The 22,529-nt window shown below is 40.9% G+C and overlaps 2 protein-coding genes across 2 annotated transcripts in view; both read left to right on the forward strand.

The window, feature by feature from the left end:
* LOC146716390 (ribonuclease inhibitor-like) overlaps positions 1-22,529 on the forward strand; it is a 115,950-nt gene that overhangs the window by 29,467 nt on the left and 63,954 nt on the right. The window lies entirely within an intron of this gene.
* On the forward strand, positions 1,891-20,947 carry LOC146716391 (uncharacterized). The gene is made up of 2 exons (XM_085452692.1): positions 1,891-3,075; positions 19,325-20,947. Exons 1-2 carry the CDS (start codon positions 1,891-1,893, stop codon positions 20,618-20,620), a joined length of 2,481 nt encoding a protein of 826 aa, XP_085308818.1. The 3' UTR covers positions 20,621-20,947.

A 22,529-nucleotide genomic window follows, 5' to 3' on the forward strand; every position in this document is an offset into this window, starting at 1 on the left:
ATCGCTCTGGGGCACTCTTCGACCCCAAATGATCGTTCTGTTTTTTTCATTTTCATTCACCTGTCTCTACTGAGGGTGGGGTACTTTGGGACCCCCAGGGTCTGGGGCTGCCCCGAAGGGGAGCACAAGGGTTAACAGCGGCCTCCCATGGACGAACATGATAGAGCCTGCCTGAAACTAGGAGAAAAATTGAAACGGGAGTGGCATTCAGGGAGGGAAACGTGGGTGTACGGGGCGCAGGAGCCAACCCTGATGCGCGGCCTGTGAAATGCGACCCAGGGGTACTCTGGGACCCCCGGGGTCTGGGGCTGCCCCGAAGGGGAGCACAAGGGTTAAGGGGGCATATAAGTCTGTGGCCGGACCTGCGCTAGGTTCTTCGGATCACAATGTTATTCATCTCCTCCCTGCTTACAGATCTGTGATTAGGAGGGAGAAGGCCTGTGTGAAGCGGACTAATGTCTGGACAAAAGACAGTTGTGTTGCCCTTCAGGGGTGTTTTGATTGCACTGATTGGTCCTTGTTTCAAGAGAGCACTTCTGATTTGGATGAACTCACTGATGTGGTGTGTAGCAAAGACTCTGTGATTCCAGTCAGAGAATTTAAGACTTTCCCTAATAACAAACCGTGGCTCTCTAAAGATATTAAGGATCTGATACTTAAAAGGAAACTTGCTTTTAACGAGGGAGACGTTCCCACTATGAGAATATTGAGGAAGGAGGTGAAGGCTGCACCCTCTCTCAGAGTCAGTCTTTAGGTCTGTAAGGGATATAATACTCTTCATCTTTGCCTGACTGCCTCTTTTTCTTGGTCTTTGGTCGCTCTTCGCCATCTTCCTGCTGACCTCTTCTTTTACCACCTACCATCTCTGAAAACACCCCCTGGTGGAAATAGAAAGAATTACATGGTACAAAGTGACAAAACATGATACAGAGATCCTATCTTCCTCTTCTAGTTTGTATACAACATCATCTACATCAAAACTGCACTTTATTTTGCTTCTTCTTCATCAGACAGCACAAACAACTTTCTCATTTTGACTCAAATATTGGTTTTGAATGAAAATTATGCAACAATCCTGGGTGTTTATTCAACTTGTGAGCAGGTTTTCTAATCCACCGTACTATTATTATTGACACTAGTACATGTTCGTGCTGCTGTCAAACTAATAAACTCAAGAGCATATAGCAAAGCAAAAAAGTGAAAAGTAGGTCTTGCCTACATAAATCAACATAAGACAGTTGTGAAACTTTGACATAGTAACATCTGCAGTAATATTTACACCTGTGATGACATCTTACAAGCATTAGCCTTATTTTGAAACCAAGATTGTTTACACAGAGTTTGTAATTGCAGAGAAAGGCTCCATTTATTTTGGTCATTTCATTTTTGAGCAGGAAGCTCACCTTTTTTGTTATAGCCTTTAGCTGAATAGAGAGTTTTCCAATTAAATACATATTCTTTAAATAATGTTCCCTCTTATAAGAAGTAGGATAATTAAAAAATTTTAAAAAAAACATATTATACCTCTATCACTTAGAAAAAAACCCTGTTTTTTTTCTGTTGTCTGTTATATAACGTTAGTGATGCTCGTTTCAATTCATTTCTTAATCAGCTAAACAAGTCAGTTAAGAAACAGTCAAATATTAAGTTAAATTTGAAAACGGTTTAAAAAAAAAATATCCCCATTCCAAAATGTCACATGACAATCTCATTGGCTCACGGAGTTATGATGTCACTACACTTTGATCCTTTGAAGTTTTTCCTTAAACAGGGGTGAGAAACAGCAGTTTTTTAGTTCGTGTCTTCGCAGCATTTGTGTTTGCAGCCTTCACACGTTCACCACAGAAACTTTTGGAAACCTTTGCAGAGTTGTCATGTACAACCTTCAACATGTATCCAACAAGACGCCAACCAAGGCAAAAAGATTACGCCGCTTCTCCTTCCTGTCGTGGCCGGCCAAATGACCTGTTAGCCGTCCAAAGGGCATTACATGACAGTAAGAAGGAAAACTACCATCTCCAGAATAAAATTCAACAGATTGAAGATGAGAAACTTCAACTGGAGGAGAAGTGTAGACAGATGGAAGTGAAATATAAAAACCTGGAAGAAAGACAACAACGCCAGCCCGACATAAATATTATTAATGACGGTTGGGGAATCAAGTTTGGACAAGCCCGAGACCAGATTGTCTTCCTAATTAAGGAAAACAAGCAAAAGAGCGCGGAACTAAAGGAGATGTCCAACCAGCTTAAAGACAGCAAAGCTACGGTTGAGAAGACAGAATGGGATCTCCAATATATGGACCAAAAGAATCGGCTGCTCCAAACAAACTTTGATGAAGCTGTGAAAACAAATAAAGAAATCCTCCAACAGAAGGAAGAACAGGAGAAAAAGCAAAGAGACATGGAGCACAAACTCAAAGTCACGGAGGAAAAATACACAATGCTGAAAGAAAAGGTGGATGATACTCTGCGCCAAAATAAAGACCTTCTTCAAGAGAAAAAGCAACTAGAAGGGGAAAAAGAAAAACTGGACAAACAACGCTCACACATGCAGAAAAGGATGGATCAAATGGCGAGAAACAACTCCGAGCTCACTAAGGGGATATTGTTGGAATACAACAACTTGAAGCGCAAACACACTGAAATGCAGGCGCAAAAGCAAGAACAAGACAACATACATGACGACCTGCAGCGTACGCTCCAAGATATCCACAGAAGAAATGAGGAGCTACAAGACATGTACAAAGAAGTACAACAGAGCAACGCAGACATGCACAAGGACAAGATAATGCAGGAGGAAACATCCAAAGAGCTCAAGGAAAAGCTTGAAGAAAAACAAGCAACATTGGAAGAGGTGGAGAAAACATGCAAGAAGCTTGAGAAACAAAACGTAGAAACCATCGATGAGTTGAGAACCCTCATCCTGGAAAAAAAAGCTCTTGTAGAAAACTGCATGAAAAAGAAGAACAAACGCTTCCGCTGGCCCTGGAGGAGGAACTCTACTGCTTCCTCACCTGGTGTAGCCTCGTCTTGCTCCACCTCTGTTCACCTCCCCAACCAGTCCCGGCAGTTGACTGTCCCCTCCTGAGCCTGGTTCTGCCGGAGGTTTCTGCCCGTTTAAAGGCAGTTTTTCCTCCCCACTGTCGCCTAGTGCGTGCTCAGAGGGGATTGTTGGGCTTTTCTCTCCTCTACCTTGTTTCATTATTTACTTAACTTTTTGTTCTTACTTCATTTTACCTTGTTTCATTATTTACTTGTTAACTTTTTCTTTTTCAACTTATTCATAAAACAATAAACAATTGAATTTATCCTTTGAGTGTTTTTCATCTATAACTTTTTCAAACATTCATATCTGTCGTTTATCTTCTTCTTGAAACCTCATAAATGGTGAAGGAAAAATCCAACAGTTCATCTATATATAAAGAAGCACTTAAGCTAAAACTGACATAGCTACGTTAATCCTACCGTAAAACAATAAGACGAGGTACGACCTCTCTCATGCTCCTAGGATGTGGGGGTGAACGCCAGAACACCCTGGAATGTTACAGACCTCCTAGGATGAGACATTCTTTCAATATGCCACCAACTATATACTTCTACACACAAATGATTACATGCAGTATTCTACCATATGCAAACTTATATCATTAAAAGACTATACTGACTACTAAGTACAATTTTCCATTGACATACTTCATCATGAGAAGTATGGCTGCTGTGCCAACCTTGTTGTTGGTCAAAACTCCCTCACTTTCTATCTGCTGGATGAGTGTCCTTATACCAAGGTTCCATTTGAGCTTCTGGCTGGAGAAATAGTTAATAATCCTTCTGCCTTTGGTTACGAGGGCCTGACCTAAGCGCTCACTGATATCGATTCCTGTGAGTTTGTAAAAGTGGTTCAAAAGACCTTTCCGAGTAAACAAGAATGGCCACTGCTCCTGAATTTCAGCTACTGAAGGTGAGGGACAACTGTTGATAAGCTGCCGCTGAGAAATATATGTGAGGCACATGAAGTCATCCACATCAGGTCTCTCCACAGCTCCAGGTCCTTGTGAATTGAAAATTGTTAACAAGATGTGTTTCTTTTCCTCTAAAGAAGTTGGCGTTTCCCCCTCAGGAAGTTCAACTGGCTGCCAATTTATACAACCATAGCTATCAACAAGGCATCTAACTTTTTTAGGTGGGGTTGCACTACTGTTGGGACTGCAGTCTTCCTCATTCCTGGTTCTCTTTGTTTGACGAAGACGATTTGATGCTTCTTAGTAGTGAATAATGTCAACAACCCAGTCTTTCTCCCTTTTCAGTAAGATCTGCAGATGTTTGAGGGTATCTGTTTACAATGATTTTAGCAACTTCTTCACATGATGCACGTTTAGGGTTTCTGCAGTGAACTTGCATGGCCCCCCCAACAATTCTGACCATACTTCTCCTGTCCTCTGGATGAGCTCTGTCTCCTCTTGTGATTGCATGCGACAGTTGGAGTGGAAATCTTTCCCAAGGAATCTGTAAGTGTGAGATGCAAGAGCTGGAGTAATGGTTGTACATAGTGGTGGACGTGGAGGAGGAGGGGTGAGGAGGATGGCTTGATGTTTCAGCTGATGCAGCAGGGCAAGGCTCCAGAGTAATGGTGTCATTCAGGTTCTCTGGTCTGTTGCCATCTAAAAAAATAAATAAATAAAGATCATTGGAAAAGCTACCTTAAAAAGCTACTATGTCAACAAATATGTCCTCACTAAAAGATGAACCCTTCAATTAGGATTGAGTAGTAATGGCAAGGCAGTTTTGGGGACCTTTTCTGAAGATGAAAAGAAGCAATCCCAGGACTGCAAAAGAACTACAAACTCAAGGTCTTGCATTGAAAAGACCTTGAGTCAATATATTTTACAGCATGTCACAATTTCAAATCCTTAGTTGTACCACTACCAATGAAAGGTTAATGGTGTTAGATTTAGTGTCTACTTTTGTTTATGTTTTCCGTGTTAATTATCTACCGGACAATGTGAGCCCCAAAAACGCTCTTCAATATTATACTGTCAAAGTACATGTGTAGTATGGTGAAGAGAAAAAAAAAAGCTAATCAAGCTAATCAGTGACATATGAGTCTATGAGTGACCTTCAAATCATAGACTCAAGTCTATGATTTATACAGAACCTACACAAACCTCCTTTAAATGCAAGAAGTAGTTTACGTATTTGAATTGGTGTGAGAAAGGGTTTGAGATCTTCTGCCTCCACAAACAAAAGATCACTTTTTTGTTGTACACCAATAACATCCGTCAGATGTTCTACAATGCAGATTATTTTCTCTCTGTCTAGTGCCGGCAGGAGCCTTGTGAGTTCCTCTTCAATTTCCATCCCTGAAAAAGAATTAAGAGGAAACTGAATGGTGTAGGGCGACAACAAAAAGACCTGCCATGTTATAAAGTGGTAGTGGGTAATAATCCATCAGACTGTCAGCATTTACACACACACTTTTTTCTGTAGGGCAACGCAAGCAGTGAAGTCCAAGGTCAATGAGAAGTACTGAGTGATGCAACTCGAGCACAAAGTACAATCCAGAATCGTTAACAAGTATAACAGCTATCTTCCCAAAAAACCAAGCCATCGTCAGTGTCATCTACAATGGAAACATAGCCTTTCACATACTTGGTACCTTTGTAGACAACTGCTGACACATCCAAAGTGGTCTGATTAGTGCAGCCGGCTTTTGCCACAGCTTCTTGAATGACAGTGTTGTAAAGATGATGATTTTAATCACTTGCTTCTCCAATGATTTGAACTGTAGCTGGAAACAATTGGCCCACTGAGAGGTAGGACTGCAGTAACTGATGCCGTTCTGTCAGAGTCTTGCATAAGTTGACGAAGTTGTGCACTGTTCTTGTACATGCTTTGAAATACGAGTGCTTGCTCTCAAACCTAAGGGTCCACAGACGAATGTGTGGTCCAAAGTGAAGGATAAGCTCTGCATAATGTAACAAATAGTGAGTTCATAGTGACTAATAGTGACTTCAGTGAACGGTTGCAGGCATCAGCTGACACAGAATCGCTGGCACAGGCTGGTTAGTTATTTAATGGTTTCAGCTTTGTTTATTTGATCTAAAACTTCAGTGCACGGTTGCAGGGATCAGCTGAAACAGATCGCTGGCACAGGCTGGTTAGTTATTTAATGGTTTCAGCTTTGTTTATTTGATCTAAAACTTCAGTGCACGGTCGCAGGGATCAGCTGACACAGATCGCTGGCACAGGCTGGTTAGTTATTTAATGGTTTCAGCTAAGTTTATTTGATCTAAAACTTCAGTCCACGGTTGCAGGGATCAGCTGACACAGATCGCTGGCACAGGCTGGTTAGTTATTTAATTGTTTCAGCTAAGTTTATTTGATCTAAAACTTCAGTGCACGATTGCAGGGATCAGCTGACACAGATCGCTGGTACAGGCTGGTTAGTTATTTAATGGTTTCAGCTTAGTTTATTTGATCTAAAACTTCAGTGCACGATTGCAGGGATCAGCTGACACAGATCGCTGGCACAGGCTGGTTAGTTATTTAATGGTTTCAGCTTAGTTTATCTAAAACTTCAGTGCACGGTTGCAGGGATCAGCTGACACAGATCGCTGGCACAGGCTGTTAGTTATTTAATGGTTTCAGGTTAGTTTATTTGATCTAAGACTTCAGTGCATGGTCGCAAAGATCAGCTGACACAGATCGCTGGCACAGGCTGGTTAGTTATTTAATGGTTTCAGCTTAGTTTATCTAAAACTTCAGTGCACGGTTGCAGGGATCAGCTGACACAGATCGCTGGCACAGGCTGGTTAGTTATTTAATGGTTTCAGCTTAGTTTATCTAAAACTTCAGTGCACGGTTGCAGGGATCAGCTGACACAGATCGCTGGCACAGGCTGGTTAGTTATTTAATGGTTTCAGCTTAGTTTATTTGATCTAAAACTTCAGTGCACGGTTGCAGGGATCAGCTGACACAGAATCGCTGGTACAGACTGGTTAGTTATTTAATGGTTTCAGCTTAGTTTATCTAAAACTTCAGTGCGCGGTTGCAGGGATCAGCTGACACAGATCCCTTGCACAGGCTGGTTAGTTATTTAATGGTTTCAACTTAGTTTATTTTATCTAAAACTTCAGTGCACGGTCGCAGGGATCCGCTGACACAGATCGCTGGCACAGGCTGGTTAGTTATTTAATGGTTTCAACTTAGTTTATTTTATCTAAAACTTCAGTGCACGGTCGCAGGGATCAGCTGACACAGATCGCTGGCACAGGCTGGTTAGTTATTTAATGGTTTCAGCTTAGTTTATTTTCTCTAAAACTTCAGTGCACGGGCGCAGTGATCAGCTGACACAGATCGTTGGCACAGGCTGGTTAGTTATTTAATGGTTTCAACTTAGTTTATCTAAAACTTCAGTGCACGGTTGCAGGAATCAGCTGACACAGATCGCTGGCACAGGCTGGTTAGTTATTTAATGGTTTCGGTTTGGTTTATTTTATCTAAAACTTCAGTGCACGGTTGCAGGGATCAGCTGACACAGATCGCTGGCACAGGCTGGTTAGTTATTTAATGGTTTCAGCTTAGTTTATCTAAAACTTCAGTGCACGGTTGCAGGGATCAGATGAAACAGATCGCTGGCACAGGCTGGCTAGTTATTTAATGGTTTCAGCTTAGTTTATCTAAAACTTCAGTCCACGGTTGCAGGGATCAGCTGACACAGATCCCTGGCACAGGCTGGTTAGTTATTTAATGGTTTTAACTTAGTTTATTTGATCTAAAACTTCAGTGCACGATTGCAGGGATCAGCTGAAACAGATCGCTGGTACAGGCTGGTTAGTTATTTAATGGTTTCAGCCAAGTTTATCTAAAACTTCAGTGCGCGGTTGCAGGGATCAGCTGACACAGATCCCTTGCACAGGCTGGTTAGTTATTTAATGGTTTCAACTTAGTTTATTTTATCTAAAACTTCAGTGCACGGTCGCAGGGATCCGCTGACACAGATCGCTGGCACAGGCTGGTTAGTTATTTAATGGTTTCAACTTAGTTTATTTTATCTAAAACTTCAGTGCACGGTCGCAGGGATCAGCTGACACAGATCGCTGGCACAGGCTGGTTAGTTATTTAATGGTTTCAGCTTAGTTTATTTTCTCTAAAACTTCAGTGCACGGGCGCAGTGATCAGCTGACACAGATCTCTGGCACAGGCTGGTTGGTTATTTAATGGTTTCAACTTAGTTTATTTTATCTAAAACTTCAGTGCACGGTCGCAGGGATCAGCTGACACAGATCGCTGGCACAGGCTGGTTAGTTATTTAATGGTTTCAGCTTAGTTTATCTAAAACTTCAGTGCACGGTTGCAGGAATCAGCTGACACAGATCGCTCGCACAGGCTGGTTAGTTATTTAATGGTTTCGGTTTGGTTTATTTTATCTAAAACTTCAGTGCACGGTTGCAGGGATCAGCTGACACAGATCGCTGGCACAGGCTGGTTAGTTATTTAATGGTTTCAGCTTAGTTTATCTAAAACTTCAGTGCACGGTTGCAGGGATCAGATGAAACAGATCGCTGGCACAGGCTGGTTAGTTATTTAATGGTTTCAGCTTAGTTTATCTAAAACTTCAGTGCACGGTTGCAGGAATCAGCTGACACAGATCGCTGGTTAGTTATTTAATGGTTTCTGCTTAGTTTATTTTATCTAAAACTTCAGTGCACAGTTGCAGGGATCAGCTAACACAGATCCCTGACACACGCTGGTTAGTTATTTAATGGTTTCAACTTAGTTTATTTTCTCTAAAACTTCAGTGCACGGTCGCAGGGATCAGCTGACACAGATCGCTGGTTAGTTATTTAATGGTTTCAGCTTAGTTTATTTGATCTAAAACTTCAGTGCACGGTTGCAGGGATCAGTTGACAAAGATTCCTGGCACAGGCTGGTTAGTTATTTAATGGTTTCAACTTAGTTTATTTTCTCTAAAACTTCAGTGCACGGTTGCAGGGATCAGCTGACACAGATCGCTGGTACAGGCTGGTTAGTTATTTAGTGGTTTCAACTTAGTTTATTTGATCTAAGACTTCAGTGCACGTTCGCAAAGTTCAGCTGAAACAGATCGCTGGCACAGATCCCTTGCACAGGCTGGTTAGTTATTTAATGGTTTCAACTTAGTTTATTTTATCTTAAACTTCAGTGCACAGTCGCAGGGATCAGCTGACACAGATCGCTGGTTAGTTATTTAATGGTTTCAGCTTAGTTTATTTGATCTAAGACTTCAGTGCACGGTTGCAGGGATCAGCTGACACAGATCGCTGGCACAGGCTGGTTAGTTATTTAATGGTTTCAGCTTAGTTTATTTTATCTAAAACTTCAGTGCACGGTCGCAGTGATCAGCTGACACAGATCGCTGGTTAGTTATTTAATGGTTTCAGCTTAGTTTATTTGATCTAAAACTTCAGTGCACGGTTGCAGGGATCAGCTGACACAGATCGCTGTCACAGGCTGGTTAGTTATTTAAATGGTTTCAGGTTAGTTTATTTGATCTAAGACTTCAGTGCATGGTCGCAAAGATCAGCTGACACAGATCAGCTGACACAGATCTCTGGCACAGCCTGGTTGGTTATTTAATGGTTTCAGCTTAGTTTATTTGATCTAAAACTTCAGTGCACGGTTGCAGGGATCAGCTGACACAGATCCCTGGCACAGGCTGGTTAGTTATTTAATCGTTTCAGCTTACTTTATTTTCTGTAAAACTTCAGTGCACGGTCGCAGGGATCCGCTGACACAGATCGCTGGTTAGTTATTTAATGGTTTCAGCTTAGTTTATTTTATCTAAAACTTCAGTGCACGGTCGCAGGGATCAGCTGACACAGATCGCTGGTTAGTTATTTAATGGTTTCAGCTTAGTTTATCTAAAACTTCAGTGCACGGTTGCAGGGATCAGCTGACACAGATCCCTGGCACAGGCTGGTTAGTTATTTAATGGTTTTAACTTAGTTTATTTGATCTAAAACTTCAGTGCACGATTGCAGGGATCAGCTGAAACAGATCGCTGGTACAGGCTGGTTAGTTATTTAATGGTTTCAGCCAAGTTTATCTAAAACTTCAGTGCACGGTTGCAGGGATCAGCTGACACAGATCGCTGGCACAGGCTGGTTAGTTATTTAATGGTTTCAACTTAGTTTATTTTCTCTAAAACTTCAGTGCACGGTCGCAGGGATCAGCTGACACAGATCGCTGGCACAGGCTGGTTAGTTATTTAATGGTTTAGGTTTCGTTTATTTTATCTAAAACTTCAGTGCACGGTTGCAGGGATCAGCTGACACAGATCGCTGGCACAGGCTGGTTAGTTATTTTGTGGTTTCAGCTTAGTTTATTTTGATCTAAGACTTCAGTCCACGTTCGCAGGGATCAGCTGACACAGATCGCTGGCACAGGCTGGTTAGTTATTTAATGGTTTCAGCTTAGTTTATCTAAAACTTCAGTGCACGGTTGCAGGGATCAGCTGACACAGATCCCTGGCACAGGCTGGTTAGTTATTTAATGGTTTTAACTTAGTTTATTTGATCTAAAACTTCAGTGCACGATTGCAAGGATCCGCTGACACAGATCCCTGGCACAGGCTGGTTAGTTATTTAATGGTTTCAGCTTAGTTTATTTCATCTAAGACTTCAGTGCACGTTCGCAAAGATCAGCTGAAACAGATCGCTGGCACAGCCTGGTTGGTTATTTAATGGTTTCAGCTTAGTTTATCTAAAACTTCAGTGCACGGTTGCAGGGATCAGCTGACACAGATCGCTGTCACAGGCTGGTTAGTTATTTAAATGGTTTCAACTTAGTTTATCATAAAAAACTTCAGTGCACGGTTGCAGGGATCAGCTGACACAGATCGCTGGCACAGGCTGGTTAGTTATTTAATGGTTTCAGCTTAGTTTATCTAAAACTTCAGTGCACGGTTGCAGGAATCAGCTGACACAGATCGCTCGCACAGGCTGGTTAGTTATTTAATGGTTTCGGTTTGGTTTATTTTATCTAAAACTTCAGTGCACGGTTGCAGGGATCAGCTGACACAGATCGCTGGCACAGGCTGGTTAGTTATTTAATGGTTTCAGCTTAGTTTATCTAAAACTTCAGTGCACGGTTGCAGGGATCAGATGAAACAGATCGCTGGCACAGGCTGGCTAGTTATTTAATGGTTTCAGCTTAGTTTATCTAAAACTTCAGTGCACGGTTGCAGGGATCAGCTGACACAGATCCCTGGCACAGGCTGGTTAGTTATTTAATGGTTTCAGCTTAGTTTATTTTATCTAAAACTTCAGTGCACAGTTGCAGGGATCAGCTAACACAGATCCCTGACACACGCTGGTTAGTTATTTAATGGTTTCAACTTAGTTTATTTGATCTAAGACTTCAGTGCATGGTCGCAAAGATCAGCTGACACAGATCCCTGGCACAGGCTGGTTAGTTATTTAATGGTTTCAGCTTAGTTTAGTTGATCTAAAACTTCAGTGCACGATTGCAGGGATCAGCTGAAACAGATCGCTGGTACAGGCTGGTTAGTTATTTAATGGTTTCAGCTTAGTTTAGTTGATCTAAGACGTAAGTGCACGGTTGCAGGGATCAGCTGACACAGATCGCTGGCACAGGCTGGTTAGTTATTTAATGGTTTCAGCTTAGTTTAGTTGATCTAAAACTTCAGTGCACGGTCGCAGGGATCAGCTGAAACAGATCGCTGGTACAGGCTGGTTAGTTATTTAATGGTTTCAGCTTAGTTTATTTGATCTAAAACTTCAGTGCACGGTTGCAGGGATCAGCTGACACAGATCGCTGTCACAGGCTGGTTAGTTATTTAAATGGTTTCAACTTAGTTTATCTAAAACTTCAGTGCACGGTTGCAGGAATCAGCTGACACAGATCGCTCGCACAGGCTGGTTAGTTATTTAATGGTTTCGGTTTGGTTTATTTTATCTAAAACTTCAGTGCACGGTTGCAGGGATCAGCTGACACAGATCGCTGGCACAGGCTGGTTAGTTATTTAATTGTTTCAGCTTACTTTATTTTCTGTAAAACTTCAGTGCACAGTTGCAGGGATCAGCTAACACAGATCCCTGACACACGCTGGTTAGTTATTTAATGGTTTCAACTTAGTTTATTTTCTCTAAAACTTCAGTGCACGGTCGCAGGGATCAGCTGACACAGATCGCTGGTTAGTTATTTAATGGTTTCAGCTTAGTTTATTTGATCTAAAACTTCAGTGCACGGTTGCAGGGATCAGCTGACACAGATCCCTGGCACAGGCTGGTTAGTTATTTAATGGTTTCAGGTTAGTTTATTTGATCTAAGACTTCAGTGCATGGTCGCAAAGATCAGCTGACACAGATCCCTGGCACAGGCTGGTTAGTTATTTAATTGTTTCAGCTTACTTTGTTTTCTGTAAAACTTCAGTGCACGGTTGCAGGGATCAGTTGACAAAGATCCCTGACACACGCTGGTTAGTTATTTAATGGTTTCAACTTAGTTTATTTTCTCTAAAACTTCAGTGCACGGTTGCAGGGATCAGCTGAAACAGATCGCTGGCACAGATCGCTGGCACAGGCTGGTTAGTTATTTAGTGGTTTCAGCTTAGTTTATTTGATCTAAAACTTCAGTGCACGGTTGCAGGGATCAGCTGACACAGATCGCTTGCACAGGCTGGTTGGTTATTTAATGGTTTCAGGTTAGTTTATTTGATCTAAGACTTCAGTGCACGTTCGCAAAGATCAGCTGAAACAGATCGCTGGCACAGATCCCTTGCACAGGCTGGTTAGTTATTTAATGGTTTCAACTTAGTTTATTTTATCTTAAACTTCAGTGCACGGTCGCAGGGATCCGCTGACACAGATCGCTGGTTAGTTATTTTATGGTTTCAGCTTAGTTTATTTTATCTAAAACTTCAGTGCACGGTCGCAGTGATCAGCTGACACAGATCGCTGGTTAGTTATTTAATGGTTTCAGCTTAGTTTATTTTATCTAAAACTTCAGTGCACGGTTGCAGGGATCAGCTGACACAGATCGCTGGCACAGGCTGGTTAGTTATTTAATGGTTTCAGCTTAGTTTATTTGATCTAAGACGTAAGTGCACGGTTGCAGGGATCAGCTGACACAGATCGCTGGCACAGGCTGGTTAGTTATTTAATGGTTTCAGCTTAGTTTAGTTGATCTAAAACTTCAGTGCACGATTGCAGGGATCAGCTGAAACAGATCGCTGGTACAGGCTGGTTAGTTATTTAATGGTTTCAGCTTAGTTTAGTTGATCTAAAACTTCAGTGCACGGTTGCAGGGATCAGCTGAAACAGATCGCTGGTACAGGCTGGTTAGTTATTTAATGGTTTCAGCTTAGTTTATTTGATCTAAAACTTCAGTGCACGGTTGCAGGGATCAGCTGACACAGATCGCTGTCACAGGCTGGTTAGTTATTTAAATGGTTTCAACTTAGTTTATCTAAAACTTCAGTGCACGGTTGCAGGAATCAGCTGACACAGATCGCTCGCACAGGCTGGTTAGTTATTTAATGGTTTCGGTTTGGTTTATTTTATCTAAAACTTCAGTGCACGGTTGCAGGGATCAGCTGACACAGATCGCTGGCACAGGCTGGTTAGTTATTTAATGGTTTCAGCTTAGTTTATCTAAAACTTCAGTGCACGGTTGCAGGGATCAGATGAAACAGATCGCTGGCACAGGCTGGTTAGTTATTTAATGGTTTCAGCTTAGTTTATCTAAAACTTCAGTGCACGGTTGCAGGGATCAGCTGACACAGATCCCTGGCACAGGCTGGTTAGTTATTTAATGGTTTCAGCTTATTTTATCTAAAACTTCAGTGCACGGTTGCAGGAATCAGCTGACACAGATCGCTGGCACAGGCTGGTTAGTTATTTAATGGTTTCGGTTTGGTTTATTTTATCTAAAACTTCAGTGCACGGTTGCAGGGATCAGCTGACACAGATCCCTGGCACAGGCTGGTTAGTTATTTAATGGTTTCAGCTTAGTTTATTTTATCTAAAACTTCAGTGCACAGTTGCAGGGATCAGCTAACACAGATCCCTGACACACGCTGGTTAGTTATTTAATGGTTTCAGCTTAGTTTATTTTATCTAAAACTTCAGTGCACAGTTGCAGGGATCAGCTAACACAGATCCCTGACACACGCTGGTTAGTTATTTAAATGGTTTCAGGTTAGTTTATTTGATCTAAGACTTCAGTGCATGGTCGCAAAGATCAGCTGACACAGATCCCTGGCACAGGCTGGTTAGTTATTTAATGGTTTCAGCTTAGTTTATTTGATCTAAAACTTCAGTGCACGGTTGCAGGGATCAGCTGACACAGATCGCTGGCACAGGCTGGTTAGTTATTTAATGGTTTCAGGTTAGTTTATTTGATCTAAGACTTCAGTGCATGGTCGCAAAGATCAGCTGACACAGATCCCTGACACACGCTGGTTAGTTATTTAATGGTTTCAACTTAGTTTATTTTCTCTAAAAATTCAGTGCACGGTTGCAGGGATCAGTTGACAAAGATTCCTGGCACAGGCTGGTTAGTTATTTAATGGTTTCAACTTAGTTTATTTTATCTTAAACTTCAGTGCACGGTCGCAGGGATCCGCTGACACAGATCGCTGGTTAGTTATTTAATGGTTTCAGCTTAGTTTATTTGATCTAAGACTTCAGTGCACGGTTGCAGGGATCAGCTGACACAGATCGCTGGCACAGGCTGGTTAGTTATTTAATGGTTTCAACTTAGTTTATTTGATCTAAAACTTCAGTGCACGGTTGCAGGGATCAGCTGAAACAGATCGCTGGTACAGGCTGGTTAGTTATTTAATGGTTTCAGCTTAGTTTATTTGATCTAAAACTTCAGTGCACGGTTGCAGGGATCAGCTGACACAGATCGCTGGCACAGGCTGGTTAGTTATTTAAATGGTTTCAACTTAGTTTATCTAAAACTTCAGTGCACGGTTGCAGGGATCCGCTGACACAGATCGCTGGCACAGCCTGGTTAGTTATTTAAAGGGTTTCAGGTTAGTTTATTTGATCTAAGACTTCAGTGCATGGTCGCAAAGATCAGCTGACACAGATCGCTGGCACAACCTGGTTGGTTATTTAATTGTTTCAGCTTAGTTTATCTAAAACTTCAGTGCACGGTTGCAGGGATCAGCTGACACAGATCCCTGGCACAGGCTGGTTAGTTATTTAATGGTTTCAACTTAGTTTATTTTCTGTAAAACTTCAGTGCACAGTTGCAGGGATCAGCTAACACAGATCCCTGACACACGCTGGTTAGTTATTTAATGGTTTCAACTTAGTTTATTTTCTCTAAAACTTCAGTGCACGTTCGCAAAGATCAGCTGAAACAGATCGCTGGCACAGATCGCTGGCACAGGCTGGTTAGTTATTTAGTGGTTTCAGCTTAGTTTATTTTATCTAAAACTTCAGTGCACGGTCGCAGGGATCCGCTGACACAGATCGCTGGTTAGTTATTTAATGGTTTCAGCTTAGTTTATTTTATCTAAAACTTCAGTGCACGGTCGCAGGGATCAGCTGACACAGATCGCTGGTTAGTTATTTAATGGTTTCAGCTTAGTTTATTTTATCTAAAACTTCAGTCCACGTTCGCAGGGATCAGCTGACACAGATCGCTCGCACAGGCTGGTTAGTTATTTAATGGTTTCAGGTTAGTTTATTTGATCTAATACTTCAGGGCATCGTCGCAAAGATCAGCTGACACAGATCGCTGGGACAGGCTGGTTAGTTATTTAATGGTTTCAGCTTAGTTTATCTAAAACTTCAGTGCACGATTGCAGGGATCAGCTGACACAGATCGCTGGCACAGGCTGGTTAGTTATTTAATGGTTTCAGCTTAGTTTATTTCATCTAAAACTTCAGTGCACGATTGCAGGGATCAGCTGAAACAGATCGCTGGCACAGGCTGGTTAGTTATTTAATGGTTTCAGCTTAGTTTATTTCATCTAAAACTTCAGTGCACGATTGCAGGGATCAGCTGAAACAGATCGCTGGTACAGGCTGGTTAGTTATTTTATGGTTTCAGCTTAGTTTATTTCATCTAAAACTTCAGTGCACGTTCGCAAAGATCAGCTGGCACAGATCCCTTGCACAGGCTGGTTAGTTATTTAATGGTTTCAACTTAGTTTATTTTATCTAAAACTTCAGTGCACGGTCGCAGGGATCCGCTGACACAGATCGCTGGTTAGTTATTTAATGGTTTCAGCTTAGTTTATTTTATCTAAAACTTCAGTGCACGGTCGCAGGGATCAGCTGACACAGATCGCTGGTTAGTTATTTAATGGTTTCAGCTTAGTTTATTTTATCTAAAACTTCAGTCCACGTTCGCAGGGATCAGCTGACACAGATCGCTGGCACAGGCTGGTTAGTTATTTAATGGTTTCAGGTTAGTTTATTTGATCTAAAACTTCAGTGTACGGTTGCAGGGATCAGCTGACACAGATCGCTGGCACAGGCTGGTTAGTTATTTAATGGTTTCAGGTTAGTTTATTTGATCTAATACTTCAGGGCATGGTCGCAAAGATCAGCTGACACAGATCGCTGGGACAGGCTGGTTAGTTATTTAATGGTTTCAGCTTTGTTTATTTGATCTAAAACTTCAGTGCACGTTCGCAGGGATCAGCTGACACAGATCGCTGGCACAGGCTGGTTAGTTATTTAAATGGTTTCAGGTTAGTTTATTTGATCTAAAACTTCAGTGCACGGTTGCAGGGATCAGCTGACACAGATCGCTGGCACAGGCTGGTTAGTTATTTAAATGGTTTCAGGTTAGTTTATTTGATCTAAAACTTCAGTGCACGGTCGCAGGGATCAGCTGACACAGATCCCTTGCACAGGCTGGTTAGTTATTTAATGGTTTCAGCTTAGTTTATTTGATCTAAATCTTCAGTGCACGGTTGCAGGGATCAGCTGACACAGATCGCTGGCACAGGCTGGTTAGTTATTTAAATGGTTTCAGGTTAGTTTATTTGATCTAAAACTTCAGTGCACGGTCGCAGGGATCAGCTGACACAGATCCCTTGCACAGGCTGGTTAGTTATTTAATGGTTTCAACTTAGTTTATTTTATCTTAAACTTCAGTGCACGGTCGCAGGGATCAGCTGACACATATCGCTGGTTAGTTATTTAATGGTTTCAGTTTAGTTTATTTTATCTAAAACTTCAGTGCACGGTCGCAGGGATCAGCTGACACAGATCGCTGGTTAGTTATTTAATGGTTTCAGCTTTGTTTATTTGATCTAAAACTTCAGTCCACGTTCGCAGGGATCAGCTGACCCAGATCGCTGGCACAGGCTGGTTAGTTATTTAATGGTTTCAGCTTAGTTTATTTGATCTAAGACGTAAGTGCACGGTTGCAGGGATCAGCTTACACAGATCGCTGGCACAGGCTGGTTAGTTATTTAATTGTTTCAGCTTAGTTTATCTAAAACTTCAGTGCACGGTTGCAGGGATCAGCTGACACAGATCGTTGGCACAGGCTGGTTAGTTATTTAATGGTTTCAACTTAGTTTATCTAAAACTTCAGTGCACGGTTGCAGGAATCAGCTGACACAGATCGCTGGCACAGGCTGGTTAGTTATTTAATGGTTTCGGTTTGGTTTATTTTATCTAAAACTTCAGTGCACGGTTGCAGGGATCAGCTGACACAGATCGCTGGCACAGGCTGGTTAGTTATTTAATGGTTTCAGCTTTGTTTATCTAAAACTTCAGTGCACGGTTGCAGGGATCAGATGAAACAGATCGCTGGCACAGGCTGGCTAGTTATTTGATGGTTTCAGCTTAGTTTATCTAAAACTTCAGTGCACGGTTGCAGGGATCAGCTGACACAGATCCCTGGCACAGGCTGGTTAGTTATTTAATGGTTTTAACTTAGTTTATTTGATCTAAAACTTCAGTGCACGGTTGCAGGGATCAGCTGACACAGATCGCTGGTACAGGCTGGTTAGTTATTTAATGGTTTCAGCCAAGTTTATCTAAAACTTCAGTGCACGGTTGCAGGGATCAGCTGACACAGATCGCTGGCACAGGCTGGTTAGTTATTTGATGGTTTCAGCTTAGTTTATCTAAAACTTCAGTGCACGATTGCAGGGATCAGCTGAAACAGATCGCTGGTACAGGCTGGTTAGTTATTTAATGGTTTCAGCCAAGTTTATCTAAAACTTCAGTGCACGGTTGCAGGGATCAGCTGACACAGATCGCTGGCACAGGCTGGTTAGTTATTTAATGGTTTCAGCTTAGTTTATTTGATCTAAAACTTCAGTGCACGGTTGCAGGGATCAGCTGACACAGATCGCTGTCACAGGCTGGTTAGTTATTTAAATGGTTTCAGGTTAGTTTATTTGATCTAAGACTTCAGTGCATGGTCGCAAAGATCAGCTGAGACAGATCCCTGACACACGCTGGTTAGTTATTTAATGGTTTCAACTTAGTTTATTTTCTCTAAAACTTCAGTGCACGGTTGCAGGGATCAGCTGACACAGATCGCTGGCACAGGCTGGTTAGTTATTTAGTGGTTTCAGCTTAGTTTATTTGATCTAAAACTTCAGTGCACGGTTGCAGGGATCAGCTGAAACAGTTAAAAGAGCAGTTACGTCACCATGAATCTGTGGACAGGTAATATCCATATTTTGATTTATGATGTTCTGGAGTTAAATGGGAACCAAAGCATATTTTCAAAGGTGTTATATGCTATAAAATACTTTGAAAAATTAGGTGAGGGAAATGAAAAAGACATTTTTCTATGTTTGAGTCACAGTAACTTTGACATAGTAACATCTGCAGTAATATTTACAGCTCTGATGACATCTCACCAGCGTTAGCTTTATTTTGACACCAAGACTGTTTACACAGAGTTTGTAATTGCAGAGAAATACATTTATTTTGGTCATTTCATTTTGGAGCAGGAAGCTCACCCTTCTTGTTATACCCTTTAGATGAATACAGAGTTTTTTAATTAAATACATATTCTTTAAATAATGTTCCCTTTTATAAAAAGTAGGATCATTAAAAAAACAAAACATTTATTATAGCTCTGTCACGCAGAAAAAAGCTGTCTTTTTTCTGTGGTCTGTTATATAACATTAGGGGTGTTCGTGGCAATTAACTTTTTAATCGACTAAGCAGGTCAAGTAAGAAACACTTAAATATTAAGTTACATTTGAAAACTGTTTAAAAATATATATATATCCCCATTCCACATTCCAGAATGTCATGTGACAACCTGATTGGCTTAGGAGTGATGATGTCACAAGGAAGTTTTTCCTTAAATAGGGGTGACAAACAGCAATTTTTAGTTCGTTACTTCGCAGCCTTCGTGTTCGCAGCTTTCAAACGTTCACTACAGAAACATTCGGAAACCTCTCAGAGTCATCGGATACAAACGCCAGCATGTATCCAAGATTACGGCAACCGAGACAAAACGATTACGCCGCCTCTCCTTCCTTGCGTGGCCGGCCAACTTCTCCAAATGGCCTCTTATCCACCCAAAGGGCATTACAGGAGAGTAGGAGTGAAAACAACCATCTCCAGAACAAAATTCAACAACTTGAAAAAGAAAAAGTTCACCTGGAGAAGAAGTGCTTACAAATGGAAGCACAAAACAAACACCTGGAAGAAACACTACAGCGCCAGCCCGACATCAACATTATTAATGAGGGCTGGGGGATCAAGTTTGCTCAAGCCAGAGAGCAGATTGTATTCCTCATCAAAGAAAACAAGCAAAAGAGCGCTGAAGTGAAAGAAATGTCCGAGCAGCTTCAAGGCAGGAAAGCCACGATTGATAAGCTAGAGTGGGATCTCCAATACATGGACCAACAGAATCACCTGCTCCAAAGAAAGCTTGATGAAGCTGAAGAAAAAAATAAAGACCTTCTTCAAGAGAAGGAGCAACAGCAAGAAAGACTGTCAGAAGAAAAGTGCACTATCAAGGACTTTGAGAGTAAAAATCAAAAGTTGCAAGGATTCTGTAATGAACTGAAGGTCAAAACAAGTGAGCTGCAGGGAGAAAAGGAAACTCTGGAAAAACGATGCTCACAGATGCAGAAAAGGATCGATCAAATGGCCAAAAACAACTCAGAGCTCATTAAGGGGATATTGTTGGAATTCAACAACTTGAAGCGGGAAAACACAGAAATGCAGGCGCAAAAGCAAAAGCAAGACAAAATGCATGAAGACCTGCAGTGTACGCTCCGCGACACCCAGAAAAGAAATGAGCAGCTAGAAGGCCTGCACAAAGAAGATCAAGTGAGAAATGCAGACCTGCAGAAGGCAAAGCTGACACAGGAGGCAACATCCAAAGAGCTCAAAGAACAGCTTGAAGAAACACGAGCAACATTAGAACAGGTGGAACAAACATGCAAGAAACTTGAGGAGCAAAACACCGAAACCATCCATGAGTTGAGAACCCTCATCCTGGAGAAAAAGGGGCTCGTGGAAAAGTCCATGAAAAAGAAGAAAAGATTCTTCAGCTTTTTCCGGAAGAGGGACAATACTGCTTCTTCAACTGATGTAGCCTCGTCTTGCTCCACCTCTGTTCACCCCCCCAACCAGTCCCGGCAGTTGACTGCCCCCTCCTGAGCCTGGTTCTGCCGGAGGTTTCTGCCCGTTTAAAGGCAGTTTTTCCTCCCCACTGTCGCCTAGTGCTTGCTCAGAGGGGATTGTTGGGGTTTCTCTCCTCTGCCTTGTTTCTTTATTTACTTGTTAACTTTTTGCTCTTACTTCATTTAACCTTGTTTCTTTATTTGCTTGTTAACTTTTTGTTCTTACCTCATTTAACCTTGTTTCTTTATTTACTTGTTAACTTTTTGTTCTTACCTCATTTAACCTTGTTTCTTTATTTACTTGTTAACTTTTTGTTCTTACCTCATTTAACCTTGTTTCGTTATTTACTTGTTAACTTTTTGTTCTTACCTCATTTAACCTTGTTTCTTTATTTACTTGTTAACTTTTTGTTCTTACCTCATTTAACCTTGTTTCTTTATTTACTTGTTAACTTTTTGTTCTTACCTCATTTAACCTTGTTTCTTTATTTACTTGTTAACTTTTTGTTCTTACCTCATTTAACCTTGTTTCTTTATTTGCTTGTTAACTTTTTGTTCTTACCTCATTTAACCTTGTTTCTTTATTTACTTGTTAACTTTTTGCTCTTACTTCATTTAACCTTGTTTCTTTATTTACTTGTTAACTTTTTGTTCTTACCTCATTTAACCTTGTTTCTTTATTTACTTGTTAACTTTTTGTTCTTACCTCATTTAACCTTGTTTCTTTATTTACTTGTTAACTTTTTGCTCTTACTTCATTTAACCTTGTTTCTTTATTTGCTTGTTAACTTTTTGTTCTTACCTCATTTAACCTTGTTTCTTTATTTACTTGTTAACTTTTTGCTCTTACTTCATTTAACCTTGTTTCTTTATTTGCTTGTTAACTTTTTGTTCTTACCTCATTTAACCTTGTTTCGTTATTTACTTGCTTGTTTAACTTTTTTTTCAACTTATCTAACAAAATAAAACAGTTGAATTTATCCTTTGAGTATTGTTCATCTAATCTTTACAGAGTTTTTCCAAAACACTTTCAAACATTCAGATCTGTCTTTCATTTTCTTCTTGAAACCTCATGAACGGTGACCTAAAAACTCTGGAACATGGTTTGAAACACTGAAATTGTTTCAGCTGAAACTGGCAAAGTCATACGTGCGTGTGTGTGTGTCACAGGTGATATGGTGTCACTAGTCCGGTCATCATGTTTAGGCTCATTCACGCCAAAATGATTTAGGCTAAATCTTTAAAACAGTGTCATTGCACACACTTTTCAATCACACAAATGCAGGATTAACTATTTGCAGTATCTTATCTGATTTATTATGAGAATGTCATGCCTGATCATTTGTACCCACACCATCAAAAATGGGGGCAAAAGGGAGGAGATCGCGTTTAATCGATTATAACACGAGGTCAGAAATATAAGTGCTGACATGAGTAGTGTCCACAGAAACCTCTGAGTCTCAGCTAAAAGCTCATGTAAACCATTTCTACAAACACCAAACAAAGCAAAGACACCAAACAGTTAAAAGAGCAGTTACGTCACCATGAATCTGTGGACAGGTAATATCCATATTTTGATTTATGATGTTCTGGAGTTAAATGGGAACCAAAGCATATTTTCAAAGGTGTTATATGCTATAAAATACTTTGAAAAATTAGGTGAGGGAAATGAAAAAGACATTTTTCTATGTTTGAGTCACAGTAACTTTGACATAGTAACATCTGCAGTAATATTTACAGCTCTGATGACATCTCACCAGCGTTAGCTTTATTTTGACACCAAGACTGTTTACACAGAGTTTGTAATTGCAGAGAAATACATTTATTTTGGTCATTTCATTTTGGAGCAGGAAGCTCACCCTTCTTGTTATACCCTTTAGATGAATACAGAGTTTTTTAATTAAATACATATTCTTTAAATAATGTTCCCTTTTATAAAAAGTAGG

Source organism: Copadichromis virginalis, linkage group LG3 (genome assembly GCF_057382275.1).
Source record: "Copadichromis virginalis isolate Kocher_CV1m ecotype Utaka linkage group LG3, C_Virginalis_male_GT1.1, whole genome shotgun sequence".
NCBI lineage: Eukaryota > Metazoa > Chordata > Actinopteri > Cichliformes > Cichlidae > Copadichromis > Copadichromis virginalis.